General features: G+C 39.9%; 1 protein-coding gene across 2 annotated transcripts in view; it reads right to left on the bottom strand.

Annotated features, from left to right (window-relative positions):
* LOC135342596 (ankyrin-3-like) overlaps nucleotides 1-15,656 on the bottom strand; it is a 64,660-nt gene that overhangs the window by 12,864 nt on the left and 36,140 nt on the right. For both annotated transcript variants that reach the window (XM_064539368.1, XM_064539369.1), the window contains exons 5-10: nucleotides 7,083-7,181; nucleotides 6,922-7,020; nucleotides 4,680-4,781; nucleotides 4,535-4,633; nucleotides 4,100-4,198; nucleotides 3,943-4,041 (exon numbers count right to left, since the gene is read on the bottom strand). In XM_064539368.1, the coding sequence (XP_064395438.1) occupies nucleotides 3,943-4,041; nucleotides 4,100-4,198; nucleotides 4,535-4,633; nucleotides 4,680-4,781; nucleotides 6,922-7,020; nucleotides 7,083-7,181 (597 nt within the window). The remainder of the gene's footprint in view (nucleotides 1-3,942; nucleotides 4,042-4,099; nucleotides 4,199-4,534; nucleotides 4,634-4,679; nucleotides 4,782-6,921; nucleotides 7,021-7,082; nucleotides 7,182-15,656) is intronic.

Below are 15,656 nucleotides of genomic sequence, written 5' to 3'. Positions count from 1 at the left end.
TCTTAGTACTGTGCTGAGCATCCACACCTACTGTGCATCATATAGAAGCGTTGTGTATCTCACCAAGAGCTTGAAAACTTTCAAAGGCAGTTTTTTGAGTGTTGTATTATCGTTTCGGCTCTATCTAGTGGCTTTGTGTACCTTCTACAAGGAGAGGCTGTGACTACAGCCCAAAATATTAATGATTCCCTCTTTCTTAAGTAGCTGGGCATTGTATGCAAAGCTACTTGGCTTTAGGTTGGTAAGTAATGTTCATTTTTGTCTTAGTAAGCTGGTTTTTAAAAGCAGACTTTTTGTGCACCCATTTAGAAAGTTACATCAATGATTGAATGTAGGTAAATGTCTCTTTGTATTCATTGATAGTTGGTTCATCGTATCGGCACAGTAATTTACGACAGAACTTTGCTACATTTCCATAATTCTCTATCATGTCTGTGACTGTACTGGAATACTCAACGGTACAGACAGAGCTCCTCTCAAGAATTTGCTATCCAAGCTGCTTTTTACTGCTTGGAGGGTCTCACTAACTGTTGCTGCTACCTTGTTGTGACTGTTCCACTAGCCATTGCTAATACATGGAGCTCAGTAGCTAGTTTATAGCCTAGTACTAGCTAAAAGCATGGGTTGGAGGAAATAAAGAAGAAAACATTGACCGAAACGCGGATCGTCAATGCTATTTACGTAGCGTTTCCCATCCCTCTCCCTTCTTATATCTATGGCGTTACAGAAATTTAAATTTTAGGCATACATTCCCTTATGCTAAGCTGGCTTGGTGATCCTCCCAAAAGCATTAGTTTTGCAGTGGCGTAGGAATTGTGGTGGAGCCACCCCTTGTTGGAGAGCAATGTTTAGCTTGAACTGTTGAGCTAGCTTCGCTACAACATGCTGGCTGCAGCCAGCAAGCTATTGAACTGTAGATTATGTGATTATTTCGATGATGGGCTAGGTTTCAAACGTCTAAAGTGCAAAGTGATAGATTTACCACGGAGATAATGATTGATCTATGAGCCTAGTCTCGAATTCCAGCCTCTTTCGCAAGAATACGAAGTCGGGGAGGGCGTGGCCAGGCTACTATGAGCCCCCCTTGCAAAAAATCTTCCTATGCCACTGTTTTGGATCAGGTGGATGTATAGCTTTTGTGTGCATGAATGTGTAGTCACCTATTTTTACCTCATAATTGTTATTGGCCCGGTAGTAGATTGTGGTGAAGAGCCTGTATAGGCCGAGATAATTATCTACTACAAATGCTGTTTCATCTATATTTTATATAGCAATACCTCGCAAGCCGAAACTTACTGTTCGCAAGAGTATACGCTAAAGAAAAGAAGACAAAAGAATATATCCTCCTCTCTACACCCCTACACGTCACCACTCTCATACATGTTACCGGCTTCTCTCCATCTAAAACTGCACGTCTGATTAGAGTGCTAAACATCATAATTATAGCTATAATAATCATGTTTATGGGTTTTTGTTAATAATTAGTGCTGGATCACATGATCTCCAGCCAATCAGCTCATCTGAAATCAGTCAGGTGACCATGGATTAAATAACTTAATCCACACTTAAGTGTGCTTTAAGTTGGTTAAGTGTGCTTTAAGTAGGTTTGTTAATGCACACTTTTTATCAAACAACCATAATACAAGCAGATTGAATCTGAATGTCATCATAATTATAATAATAATACAAGCATAATACAAGCAGATTGAATACGTACACAAGCAAAGCTGAAAAGTATTAGAAAGTTGAATGTTATCGTTTCGACTTGTTTTATGTGTAGTAAGTGTACCGAATTGCTGACTTGACCATAGCATCGCTTTTTCGTCTGGAGAAATAGACTCAGCTTGCTTCGAAGATGTATACGTACCTGTACCTAAGCCAGATCCATATAATCGCGTTTCATCAAAGGTGCTTCGAATATCATAGCGTTCCAAAAGAGCAAACCAGATACTCATTGCCATATAGTTTGCGCACAAAGTTTCCCATCCAGTAAGCCAGATCAGCTGGAGGCATATCCAGTAGTATAGTGGGATCGGGACTGTTCAGTGGTAACATGCCCAGTCAGTCCAGATAGCTTTAGATAGTATCTCCTTTTCCTTTGCATCAGTTACTGGATCTACAAACCTACTAAAACTTGCTATTACGTCTAGCTAGCTAGCTAGCCACCAGCAACTGATTTAAAATGTAGCTAGCTGCCACGAGGCTAGAGCTCACGTGACAGCACTAAATCCTTTAGAACACATCTAGCCAAGTCACGTGTTTTAATGCTGGTGCACTCGGATGGCCTCTCGGTTACGTAATGCATTCAGCTGCACCTCGAGCACCACGTTAACCTCGAGGCCATCCTCGGCACACAGATTAAAACACTTAATCTTGGCTAGGTGTGTTCTAAATAATACTTATTGTTCGGTTTGATCCCACTTGTTTTACACTTTCAAAGCAACTATAGCAGTGTTTTGCTGTCTCCAAGTGTACTTGATTGAATGGGAAATTGAAATGTAAGCTCATCAGCCTAGTAGAAATTTCATACAATTGATTCATCAAAAAAGCGAAAACAATTCCTTATTGTTATAAGAACTTAAGAAAGAATTATGTATTACATGGTGTATATTATGTATCTTGTCATGTGAATGATCATGCATGGTTATTGCCTCAAACTAGTGGACTTCTTGATGGTTTTCTTTTTTAAACAAAGTTCCATCCATTTAATAAGTTGGCAGCAAAAGAAATTTCAGGGAACTAAGCATTCTCTGATGATTTTATAGACTGTGAAACAAGTATCCAATACCACTAGCTCTGCAAATTCTCCTCTATTACCATGTACCAATGCATTGTTGATTGTGTCTCTTTTCATACTTCTTTCGCTGCTATGAGTAGCTTACGTAGTCCGATGGAGATGTACAGCACATTCCTCATTTGAGGCAAGAAAAGAAGACAAGAAAGCGGATGTTTTCCAAGGCCCACTTCCGTTTCCAATCCCTCTCTCTTATATCTATGATCAGATGGAACGCCTTTTGTGTACAGTCTATTGGAGTTGCGTATACTCTTCCTAATGAACTCTTGATTCTATATATTATAGCTAGCTAGCAGAGCTGTAGGTTTATGGTACAGCTATTTTCTTTCTGATATGAGACCGTGAGAGTATATTATAGTAGACTTTACTATTAAAAGTTAGTATTAGTCTATTAGATGGGCCTGTCCATAATATAGGCTCTTGTCAGCTTTCACTCCGTTCGGTCATCCACACTGTTGCAGGCTGTGAGTCTTTGTTAACATAGCAGGCTGCGAGTAGCTATCAGCTCTTTCTCAGATGAGCTAGAAACCTTCAATCGAACTTTCTATCTACTTCCTTCAATCTACTTCCGTTCCTTGTGACGTCATTGTATTACTGAGCATATACTCGTTGTTATCCTGCGTTAGTCGGTATCTGGCTAATGGTTAGCGCATGCGCACGATACCAAGCCCACTCTTCGAGGAAGTGCTGCCTGGGATCAAGGCTAGAAAACAGCTTGGATTCAAGATTCAATTAAGTGCAAGGCCTGCATGGATCAGAACCTGGTGACCACACGATACTGTATAGCTCTGATAGATACACACGTGTACGGCTCAAAACCAAATCCATCTACTTGCAAGACCTCCACTAGCTGTGGCTGACAATTAGATCTGCTGCGCATGCTCCACACTTACGGCCTGCATGGGCAATTTGGCTATTGCCCCAGCATTATGTTTGCTGGGGCAGTAACCCGCGGAAATACAGGGTTAAATAGCATTTTGCCTGGGTAAAAGGGTGTTTTGCCTTGCCAATTGCCTGGGCAAAGGCTTCCAGAACACTATACTGAATCAAATACAGCTCTATATGGTGCCTAATTATCTCTGGTGTCTAACGGACCAGGTCAAAAGAACATGGGGAGGCTCTGTGCCTGTACAGCTACTTACACTCACCTCTCTGGGTACATTAACATTGGCCCCAGCATCGATTAGGAGCTCCATACATTTCTGGTGACCATTAAAACTGGCTACCCAAAGAGGGGTCTGTCCCGACTGTACATAGGAGGAAAACAGCATGTTGTGGGAAATGTGTTTGTACAACAAAACCAACCTTGTCCTGAATGTTGACTGCAGCCTTGGCTGCTAAGAGGACCGTCACTATCTCATCATGGCCATTGTAACTGGCTATAAACATAGCTGTCCAGTTCTCCTGTTATAGACCATAAATCGGCAATACATTAATTTTTGGGAGTTGGTAAATCAAGGTGAAGATCGCCAACTAAACAAATCGCCATAATAATATTATTTTGCAGTATTATCAATATTGACATGCAGCATGATCCTAAAACTAAACATTCTCAATTGAATTCCTCCTTCGCTAAGTATTATTTACTAGCTATGTGTTAATTCTGAGATTATAAACCATGTAATTATATATAATTATCACAGCAACTGGACCAGCTAATTGTACACTCTCCACTACTCAGTCCACTCATACACAGAGGTGACAGCTAGTACACAAACACCACCATGCAGCGGGACTCACATTAGTCTTGATGTGGACGTCAGCCTTGGCCTCCAACAACATTCTAACAACTCCACAGTGACCCTTCCGACTGGCCAAACACAATGCTGTGCCTCCATCCTGTACACATCCAATTAATTACTGATAGACAAGCAGTAAATTTCACCTTCTCTTGAATGTCAACTTGAGCTCCTGCAGCAATCAACACTTCCACTGTCCTCACATGACCATTCTGAGCAGCTACGATCAACGCAGTGATTCCATCGGCCTGTACAGAGTCAAGATAGTGTGAGCAGGTGAACCATCACTCATCACAGACCCACTCATTATACAATATCACATGACTATCTACACTAATGTCAGGGGATACACCAACTACCAGTGCTCTCTACACAAACATGACTAGCTCTGGTACGGTTGGACCAGCAACAGAACATGGGAGGCTCTGCATGTGCAGGGGCAAATACAAGTCCTAGCTGGAGGGGGGCTGTAGCCCCCCTCCAGCTAAAAGTTTACTGCAGTGGGAGCAGCAATCATCACAGCCAGGGTATGCAGGTCCGACGATCACGTGATCCAGTTTTTAATACATTCTTGTTATAGCCTCGTTCCCAGCCTCGTTGTTTCTAGCTAGGCTGTCTCGTTCCATTTAAAAAAAAATATCGGCCTGGGACAGAGGCTATAGTTATATCCATGTAACTTGATAAGTGCATGCATGCTTATCATATACTAGCCTCGATTCCAGGCCGCTTGAAAAAGGCGGCCTGGTATACCTTGTATGCGCATGCGCGAAATAATTGACAACAAATTGTAAAAAAACGGACAAAGTTACAAAAGGGAAGAATACGTATATGACAATGTGACCACAATGGCAGCTTTCAGAGACACTAATCAAAGTAGAATAATTATGCTGCAGCAGTGTTGCTTCTTCTAGCTCCGTTTATCAAAGAGACAGTTCAAGAAAGCCTCCCAGACAGCTAGAGCTGCCAGCTAGGAAGAGTGGTGGACTCTTTAATACATCAGTAGATCTTGAGTGAATAACTTCCTGAGTGTCGAGTTAAAGCTTACTAAAAGCTTTCAGGAGTAATCATTAGCTTCTTTATCTTCAGCAATGACTTCTTGTCGAACATAAAGGCAAGATTTAGTAGCAAAACACTTGCCTGGTCTATATTACCACAGCCTCATCAGGGGACCCACAGGAACACATCATATAACATCTGTAGCCTTACAGTGTAGGGTGTCGTTAAGTAGAGACTTGGCTTGATACAACAAAGGGCATAAGAACTCAGTCATCTTTGCACAATACTTCTATGTAACGGACTGTAAAATCAGAATACAAATTGTATACGGTTTATTTTACTGACAGTATCCACAATTGCAAATACACGGATTACCCCCTTTTTGGGGCAATGTACACGCATGCGCATACAAGGTATACCATGCAGGCCGCCTTTTTCAAGCGGCCTGGAATCGAGGCTAAAATCATACATGCTACAATAATTGGGAATCTAATGCTGTATGGTTACCGTACTTATTTGATTTAAAGCGACACTTTAAAATAATTACGAAGCCAGAAATCGTTTCTTTTGGAGGTTGAAAAATTATGTTGAAGTCCTGGTGTCGCATAAATATAAAGGGTTGCATCTAATTGGAGAGGTTACTCTACTATCCTCGATTATAGGCCGCTTTAATTAAAATGTTTCTTGCGTCCTGGAATCGAGGCTGTGGCTGTCAACACAGGTCAGAAAATTGGAAAAGATCGAGGGTGTCGCATATTTGGAGGGTCGCTTTAAATCGAACAAGTATGGTACTTCACACTTCCTTGCTCTGGCCCTAATTTGGCAAGCAAACGCCTCCTGACAAGAGGTGATGGTCGGCTTGACTCTGAGACGCTGGTACTTACTCACTCCACTGGAGACTTGATAGTGTAGTCCATAAATCATTGCTGGAAGTCCTAGACTCATGATCACTTAGCACCCATATAGCTAGCTAGCTACAGAATAATAATTACGTAATACTCCGTAAACTCTGTGTCACTCTTATCTATCTTTATAGCACATCTGGTACTCCATGATTTTGATTTTGATAAATACGTTGGGTAGATGCTGAGTTGCATGCCCTCTCCCACCTTTGGCGGTCGATATGCCCTTGATAAAATGTAGTTGTAGAAACTGTTGAAGCTGAAGAGCAAGCTGACTGCAAGTCTGAATCAGTGCACATCCTAATGTGCGTTGCTATAGCTAGTCTACTCTTCTAAAGGGATCATAGAACACAATAACGGTTAAGTTTTTTTAGTAAAATTGCTACACTATAGAAAAACAGTTGACCCTTTTTTTAGCAGGTGATTTGCCCCCCCCCCCCCTGCTGTGGCCAGTGGCCTCTGATATGTGTACAGCTACTTATACACTCACCTCTCTGGGTACATCAACATTGGCCCCAGCATCAATTAGAAGCTCCACACATGTTTGGTGACCTTTGAAACTGGCTACCCAAAGAGGGCTCTGTCCCACCTGTACAAAAGAAGAAAACATTGTAAACATGCAGCATGCTGTGTTTGTACAACCAAACCAACCATGTCCTGAGTGTTGACAATAGCTTTGGCTGCTAAGAGGACCCTCACAACCTCATCATGTCCATTGTGACTGGCTGCATACAGAGCTGTCAGGTTGTCCTATATCAAGAGTAGATAATTCAAGAGTAAGAGTGTTGAACTGCTAGTAATAGCATTTTCCCCTGCTCCTGCGTCATTACTTGATAGAAATCAGTACTAATTTGTTATGTTAGCAACACTTCCCAGAAACCGCACATGTTGTGATTGCACAGTTCAGTGCTACAAACCACAGACCATAGTTTATTTAACAGCACTTATTAATTGCATAGTGACGACAGTGATGACGCATGTCAAGGCAAATGCTGTTCCACGATTACTACAGCAGTTCAACACTCTTACTCTTATCTATACTTTTGCCTATATATAGTATAGGATATACCACACTTAAGAGGATTGATATGCACCCATATATCCTCTCCTACCGTGGTTACTCCGAGGGGTATGTAACCATGGCATAGCGGAGGGTATGTGCATACCCTCCTCTTAGGTGTGGTATATCTGACTTATACCACGTGACTGCAGCACTATAAAAGGACCTCCCCCTAGCAACAATTCAACTCTACGATGGATACTGCAAGACTATGCCAGAATTTGCAGCCGTTAAAGAGCTATAGTTGAGCAACACATCGACTCCTACAGATGCTCAAGAGCTTCCTTGGCCCAAGCGTTGACCATCCGACGTCTTTTACTGGAGTTGCAAGCTCTTCTTCGATAAAATGTATCTAAACCACGCCCATGGATCTACTTGTTGGGAGAGCAACTTCTGTGTTTCTGTCGTCGCTTTGAGTCTTAGTACCATCAATTATGGCTCTTTTTTCTTCGGCTTTCTTGAAAAAACAAGTGTTGCTGTGCTATGCCTCTCGCCATGTTATGCTTTCGCTCAAAAAGTATTAGTAGAGGGAATAAGTTTCTATACATTAAAGTAAGCTTATCTACCGTATAGCGTGTAATTTTTGTGGGGCAAAATATTTGTAATTTTCGTGGTTGGAGGTCTGACCACGAATATTTTACCCACGAATGAAGCGACCTTGCTTATCTTTACCTACAGTGCAAGCGCAACCACGAAAATATTACCCACGAAATGTCTCAATATTGCTGAACCACGAATATTTTGTCCCCCGAAAATTACCCGCTATACGGTATATAAACTCACTAGGAAGAAAAGACTTGTTTACATGCATCTATTGTTGTTATCTATTGCATTATGTGGCTTACCAGAACCTCAAGAGAGAAGAAAATTGATTCTGCCAAGATGTGTGGTTCAGTGTATATAATATCTAACTAAGAAGAAGTGTATACATGCATATTGTTATCTATATTGTATATGTATAGTGTTTGTGGCTTACCAGGCCCTCAGGAAAGAGATTCTGCCTGGATCTGGATATTCTCTCCCACGTGGGGATGAGCACGTGCATGCGCATTACATACACAGGAATAAGGGGTATGTCTGCAAGAGGTCAAGTTCAAACAATTAATGGTTACTATAATTATAGCTAGCTTTACAGCTCTTTTCTGACGCAAACAAAAAGCTAGCGCTTTAGTGTAAGACTAACTTATGAGTTGAATAGAAACTTCGTGCAAACAGATGATGCTACAAAAGATTCAATGTAGCCATAACTCAAGAAAGAAGCTTTAGTTTGCTAATCCACGAATCAAAATCCAAGAGAACGTAGTTAGAAGCGTATATATAGAAGCTGTTAGTTTTCGTCGCATTGCAACTGTTGACTGGAACACACACACACACACACACACACGTACACATGCACAGTCAGCTTTATATACCGTATCACTCGTGTGACTACGCCTCGAGGCATAATGAAAGCACCGTGCAGATGCTGCGGATGCCTCAGTAGAAGTGTCAAAGCTATATAATTTATAGCTATTGCAATAGCTTTTATGCACACATTATACATTTACATTAATAAATGTTGCTGCATGCAGATAAAGAGTGGGTAATGATCCGCCATGAATAGCTGAATGAGTAGAGCTTTGCAGGTCTCTTCTCACTTTTGCAGCTACTATGCAATATATATAGCTAGCATTTTAGTGCAGAGCTAACTACTAAGTATAGTAGCAACATTCCATGGACAAGTTTTTCTACGCACTCTTCTGAAAAGGCTGCAATGGCATTCCAAGTAAGCAAACTAGGCATAACTCGAGAACAAAGCATTTATTATTAATTTAATTTATTTTGCAAATCCACGAATTAATATCCAAGAAAACATGACTATAGAAGCCTATAGAAACTCTTACTTGAACTTCATTGATCCTTGAGCAGCTGTAGCAGTCTATACACACACACACACACACACACACACATGCAGACAAATAGACACACAAACACACCACCGCATACCTCGCTTGCGCATGCATGCGCACCTAGGTATAACAATTTAAAACTGTGCATACCTGGGGCTGTATAATATTTTTTTACATATCCTATAACTGTTGACCAATGAGATCAATTAGTGGTGACGTAAGTCTGGTATAATTATGATAAACCATAATAATTATACCGCTATATAGCAGGTAAATTTGCCGATTTAGCGAACCAAGGTGAGGGTAATTCTAACCCAAAATTAAAAATCTTGCAATGTTGACATGCAGCATATTAAACATCGCCAAAAATAATTCATTTGCCTCCTTTGCAAAATTTACCCGCTATAATAATGAAAGCACCGTGGGTGCTGATGCCTCGGTGAAGGTGTCAAAGCTACATAACATAAACCAGGGGCGGATCCAGCCAAAAATTTATAGGGGGGTTATAAAAACATAATCGCATGTTGTCCTATTATTCACTGTGATGCGTACAGTGATTAATTGCGTATCAGTAATTGCACGTCGTTAATGACGACGTGCAATTACTGCCTTGATGACCGCACATTCAAATAGCGGCCGCGGCTAATTTTTTTACTGAAACTGCAGCTAAAAATGTCTATATAGTCTTGATATTGACGCCAGCCTTGGCGTAACTCCACATGTATAGTATTTATATACTGGCCTAGCCTCGATCTCAGGCCGAGTTTTCGCTTTTATAACGTTATAACCTTTATTTGGCAAGATCTAGATCCACCATTGATATATTTTATGGTGGATCAAGTGAAGAGTGTGAGCTAGAGAACTTGGTGCTGCCATCATCAGCTCGAACAGAGGGATCAACAATGACATTATAACCTGTTTAATACGAGAATTTAATATTTAATAACGGATGAGACTAAACATTGTGAGGTAAGGGTTTAAACTTATTGTCTTTGGTTTCTTTTTAATCTTGTCCTACTCACAGGACTGGAGTGTATAGATATCAATTCGAGCGTTGTTTCTGGTAGCTCAGAGACATCAAGAGAATCTACGTTTCTCAAACAAGATTTATCTGAGTTACGAGTAGGGGCCTAGAATCAGAGAGGTCCAACAGCCTGCTAAACCTGAGGCATCCTGAAGTTGCCCTGGGTCACTATAATCATGCTGCAGCACAACCGGCAACTCCCCTTGTGAAGCAGCTCCCTCTATGTGCATCTTTTGTATACTCGAATTTTCTATGCTTAACGAAATATTTTTGCTGACCACAAATACAATGAAAATTTGGCGCATGCGCATGTAGGACCAGAAAGCCAGAAATTGGAAAAGGCGGAAGTGAAAGGTAAATGAGTGGGCGTAGCAGGGCAATGCATTCCAAGGTTAACCCTTGACTTTGCACAGAGATATGCTCTTGCCTGATCACTATACTAGTCTATGTAAGTAAGTAGAAAGCTGGCCAGCCTAGTTTTAAGTAGACTCTCCATTGTCTGCAGTATAGACTTAATATAATAGCTAGCTACTTGCACATGTCTGCAGTAGACTCTAGCTATAGCTACATGCACAATGACAATTAATTATGTCTGTACACTGAGCTAGATTTAGTATGAATTTAACATTACCATTTTTAATTCAGCCAGTCACCTAACTCCTACTTATACTCCCCAATTTATTGTTCAGAGGTTATTTGGCTCTATACTGAAACACGCCGAGCCACTTTTCTGACTTTTTGAGAGCCATGATTATAGAATGGGAACTGGAATAATTATGTTCAATCCTGGTCTATATACAAGCAATTAAGTATATCAGCCAATAAGTTATGTTGATATACTCAAATTACTTTAATCGACTGGAACTTGCTGAGCAACTTTTCTGACTTTCCGAGAGCAGTGGTTCGTTAACGGGAACCCAGAAAAATAACATATTCAGTGCTGGTCTAGACATGCATGCAGATATCAGCCAGTATATGCTCAAGTTTACAATTCTGAGGTTACTTGAATCGACTGGAACTTGCTGAGCAACTTTTCTGACTTTCCGAGAACAGTGGTTCGTTAACGGGAACCCTGAAAAATAATATATTCAGTTATATTGTTGGTCTATAGACATGCATGCAGATATCAGCTAGTATATGTTGATATATACTCAAGTTTACAATTCTTGATCAGATTACTTTAATCGACTGGAACTTGCTGAGAAATTTTTCTGACTTTCCGAGAGCAGTGGTTCGTTAACGGGAACCCAGAAAAATAACATATTCAGTGCTGGTCTAGACATGCATGCAGATATCAGCCAGTATATGCTCAAGTTTACAATTCTGAGGTTACTTTAATCGACTGGAACTTGCTGAGCAACTTTTATGACTTTCCGAGAACAGTGGTTCGTTAACGTGAACCCTGAAAAATAATATATTCAGTGCTGGTCTAGACATGCATGCAGATATCAGCTGGTATGTTGATATAATTATACTCAAGTTTACAATTCTGAGGTTACTTTTATATCAACTGGAACTTGCTGAGAAATTTTTCTGACTTTCCGAGAGCTGTGGTTTGTTAACAGGAACCCTGAAACTCAGTGCTGATCTAGACATGCATGCACTGGTCTTACAAGCAGGTAGCAGCCAAATTGAATACATTGATACACTCTTCTGAGGTTACTTTAATCGACTGGAACTTGCTGAGAAACTTTTCAGACTTTCCATGAGTTCAACGGTAATTCATATAAAAAGCATTTCTCGGACAAGCAATGCAGGCAGTTAGTCATTCCATACCTTCAGGTATTGTCAACTAAAACGACTTATGACGTTCCATGGGCAGTAATTCATGACTCTCAAATATTGATTACAATTTCACTATATGCAAGATTATTATTCAAGGCTCAGTGCCAATAAGATATAAGCCTTTTGAGTAAGTTCATGACAGATCGAAGGTCCAATCATAATTATAGAGAAACTATATTGAGTTGTGACTAGAGATTGAATCAAAGTGTACAGACTATATATATACGTAGACTCTATACTATATAATTTCATTTCGCTGGGCTAGCTGATATCTTGCATGGTGTGTACCTGGTTTGTTGCATGACTATCTATATATAGCAGTAATTACTACAGGTTTTGCTTAATAGATGTATAGTATACTGTGTATTGTCTTGATTAATTTGATAGGTGCAGAGTAGATTCTATACCAGGATCCAACACAGTATACACAAGCAATCCTCATTATAGTTAAGTCCTGGTAGTGTATATATAATTATACGTAGTCTATATGCACCAGTCCTATATTATGCAATAGATTTATAGGTATATAGACGAGCAGTGACGATGAAGTAGGCAGTGATGATGCTGCGATTGAAAGACAGTTATGAGAGAGAGTGAGGAAAACTCACTGGATAAATACAGGCGCATATATAGTTACAACATAAACTATATTGCAAGTAGATGATAATCGCTATAGTTAAGCTTGTAGATTGTACACCATCGTCTCTAGATGTATATGTCCTATAGCTGTAATGCAAGGCCTATATATATATATATAGGCGATAGGAAAATGGGAGTGAGGCTGAAGCCCCCCATGCATGCAGGGCTATTTACAAGTGATTTTGATGCATCCAAAGCACTTCCTCAACAGTAATTTCCATACATTATGTTGTTTACATTTTATAGAAGGTAAGCATAATTATATCCCTACCAACGATCAGAGCGCCCCAATAAAAAACACTTACTATTGTCGATAATTATACATAGATCAAAGGGAGACGAGGAAAGAAAGAGATTCCATGAAGTGTTTTGGCATTAGCTAAGATGAGGTGCAAAATCAATACTTCTCGACTCAATAATAATTATAATGCATGGACTATCCCGTAGACATACAAAGCAAGATAATAATACAACGTACATACCAGACAGGCTTTAATATGGGGTGTTAAATGTTGTGTTGTTGAAACTTATCCAACTGATAGCCTCCCTTCACATATACAGGGCAATATTCTAGATTTATTTTAACAGATACACCGGAGAGGGTATAGTGGATCAACCAATCCATAATAATTAATTATACTATAGATATAATCGACTTTGGAACAAAGAATTTGTTCGTGTACGGATTCCCTTGTCTTCTCTGATTATTCAATTTAGAGGTGATGATATAAGGGGATGGCTTGGAAAGTTGTGACAGACAGACAGGCATCACTAATATGATGCCGCTGAGTGTAAAACACATGTATATAATTGTATTGGACAAACACATAACATATATAGACAGATTGTTAACGCTATAGCTATGGTTCTGGTAAGTTCTTATATGCATGCAGTTCACGATACATCTGTTACAAGGGCATGCATAGGTATAGTGGATTTAGAGAACAGCTTTTTGGGGTTGGCTGCTATAGAGTTTGTGCTATAGGTTTGTGTCATAATCAATTTTAGGATCAGGGATTGGTTTTGTAATTGCAGTTCCCTCTAGTTTGCATAGCTTGATAGTAGTGTGTTTCCTTTTCAGAGAGTGAATCCAAGTTTTTAATGTTATGTCTTATTCCTTGGTGAATGAAAGCACCGCGGGTGCTGATGCCTCGGTGGAGGTGCCAAAGCTACATAACATAAAGCTACTAATATAGCTAGCTTTTATACACACATTGATTATATAATTATCATGATGAATTTTGCTGCCTGCAGAATCCAGAATCACAGGGAAACTCAAAGAGTGGGTAATGATCGACGATGATTGTTGTTAATAACGATCGACGCCAAAAATTCAAGTCTAATGGCTGCGGCAATCAAGTCAGCAGAGCCTTGCAGCTCTCTTCTCACTCTTGCAGCTATCAATAGCTAGCGTTCTAGTGCAGAGCTAACTACTAAGTAGAGTAGCAACACTCGGTAAACAAGTTTTGCTACGGACTCTTCTGAAAAGGCTGCAATGGCATTCCAAGTAAGCAAAACTATAGGCATAACTCGAGAACGAAGCTTTATTTTGCAAATCCACAAATACCAAGCCAAGAAAGCATGACTAGAAGCCTATAGAAACTCTTACTTGCACTTCATTGATCCTTGAGCAGCTGAAACAGTCTACACACACAGACACACACACACACACAGACACACGGACACACAAACACACTACCGTATACCTCGCTTGCGCATGCGCACCGAGGCATAACCAGTTAAGGACGCTGTTGTGGCCGTTGGTATACATGTCTGTATAATAGATGATGTTATGTCTGTTTTTAGTTCTATATAATTATAACCAGGCAGTTTTCACATATCATTTTGGGAGGCTTGGGGAAATGATTGGGTAGAAGTCCATTATTAAAATCATATTGCTGAAGTTATAGCTTGAATTGTAGTTATTTGTGGATCGAATAGGCGGCTTATAATTATATAGTTGGCTGTGAGAGAGAATAAAACTAAGAAGTGGTCGGAGTATATAGTTCTTGCATATTATATATATATAATAAGGATTGGTTGATCCACTATACCCTCTCCGGTGTATCTGTTAAAATAAATCTAGAATATTGCCCTGAAGGAGGCTATCAGTTGGATAAGTTTCAACGACACAACATTTAACAGCCCCATATTAAAGCCTGTCTGGTATGTACGTTGTATTATTATCTTACTTTGTATGTCTACGGGATAGTCCATGCATAATGCTCATTATAATTATTATTGAGTCGAGAAGTAATGATTTTGCACCTCATCTTCGCTAATGCCAGAACACTTCATGGGATCTCTTTCTTTCCTCGTCTCCCTTTGATCTATCGTAATAAATTATAGAATTTGCAGCAAAATGAACTTTAATTATGGGTTGTCACTTTGTTTTCCTGGAAAAGTATGATTGTACTTTTTTCTGGTTGGGCGAATCAGACGACAGACTTATCGTCAATGGTTGAAACACCTGTGGCTTGGTGTATTTATGGTGTAAAAAATTAATTTTACGATTAATTGTCACGGTATGTGTATATTGACAGTAGTAAGTCTTTTTTTTATTGGGGCGCTCCGATCTTTGGTAGGGATATAATTATGCTTGCCTTCTATAAAATGTAAACAACAGAAATTACTGTGTCAGGAAGTGCTTTGGATGCATCAAAATCACCTGTAAATTAGCCCTGCATGCATGAGGGGCTTCAGCCTCACTCCCATTTTCCTATCGCCTATATATATATAGGCCTTGCATTACAGCTATAGGACATATACATCTAGAGACGATGGTGTACAATCTACAAGCTTAACTATCATCTACTTGCAATATAGTT

Source organism: Halichondria panicea, chromosome 10 (assembly GCF_963675165.1).
Source record: "Halichondria panicea chromosome 10, odHalPani1.1, whole genome shotgun sequence".
In the NCBI taxonomy this organism is placed as follows: Eukaryota; Metazoa; Porifera; class Demospongiae; order Suberitida; family Halichondriidae; genus Halichondria; species Halichondria panicea.
This window is presented reverse-complemented; position numbering and strand designations above follow the sequence as displayed.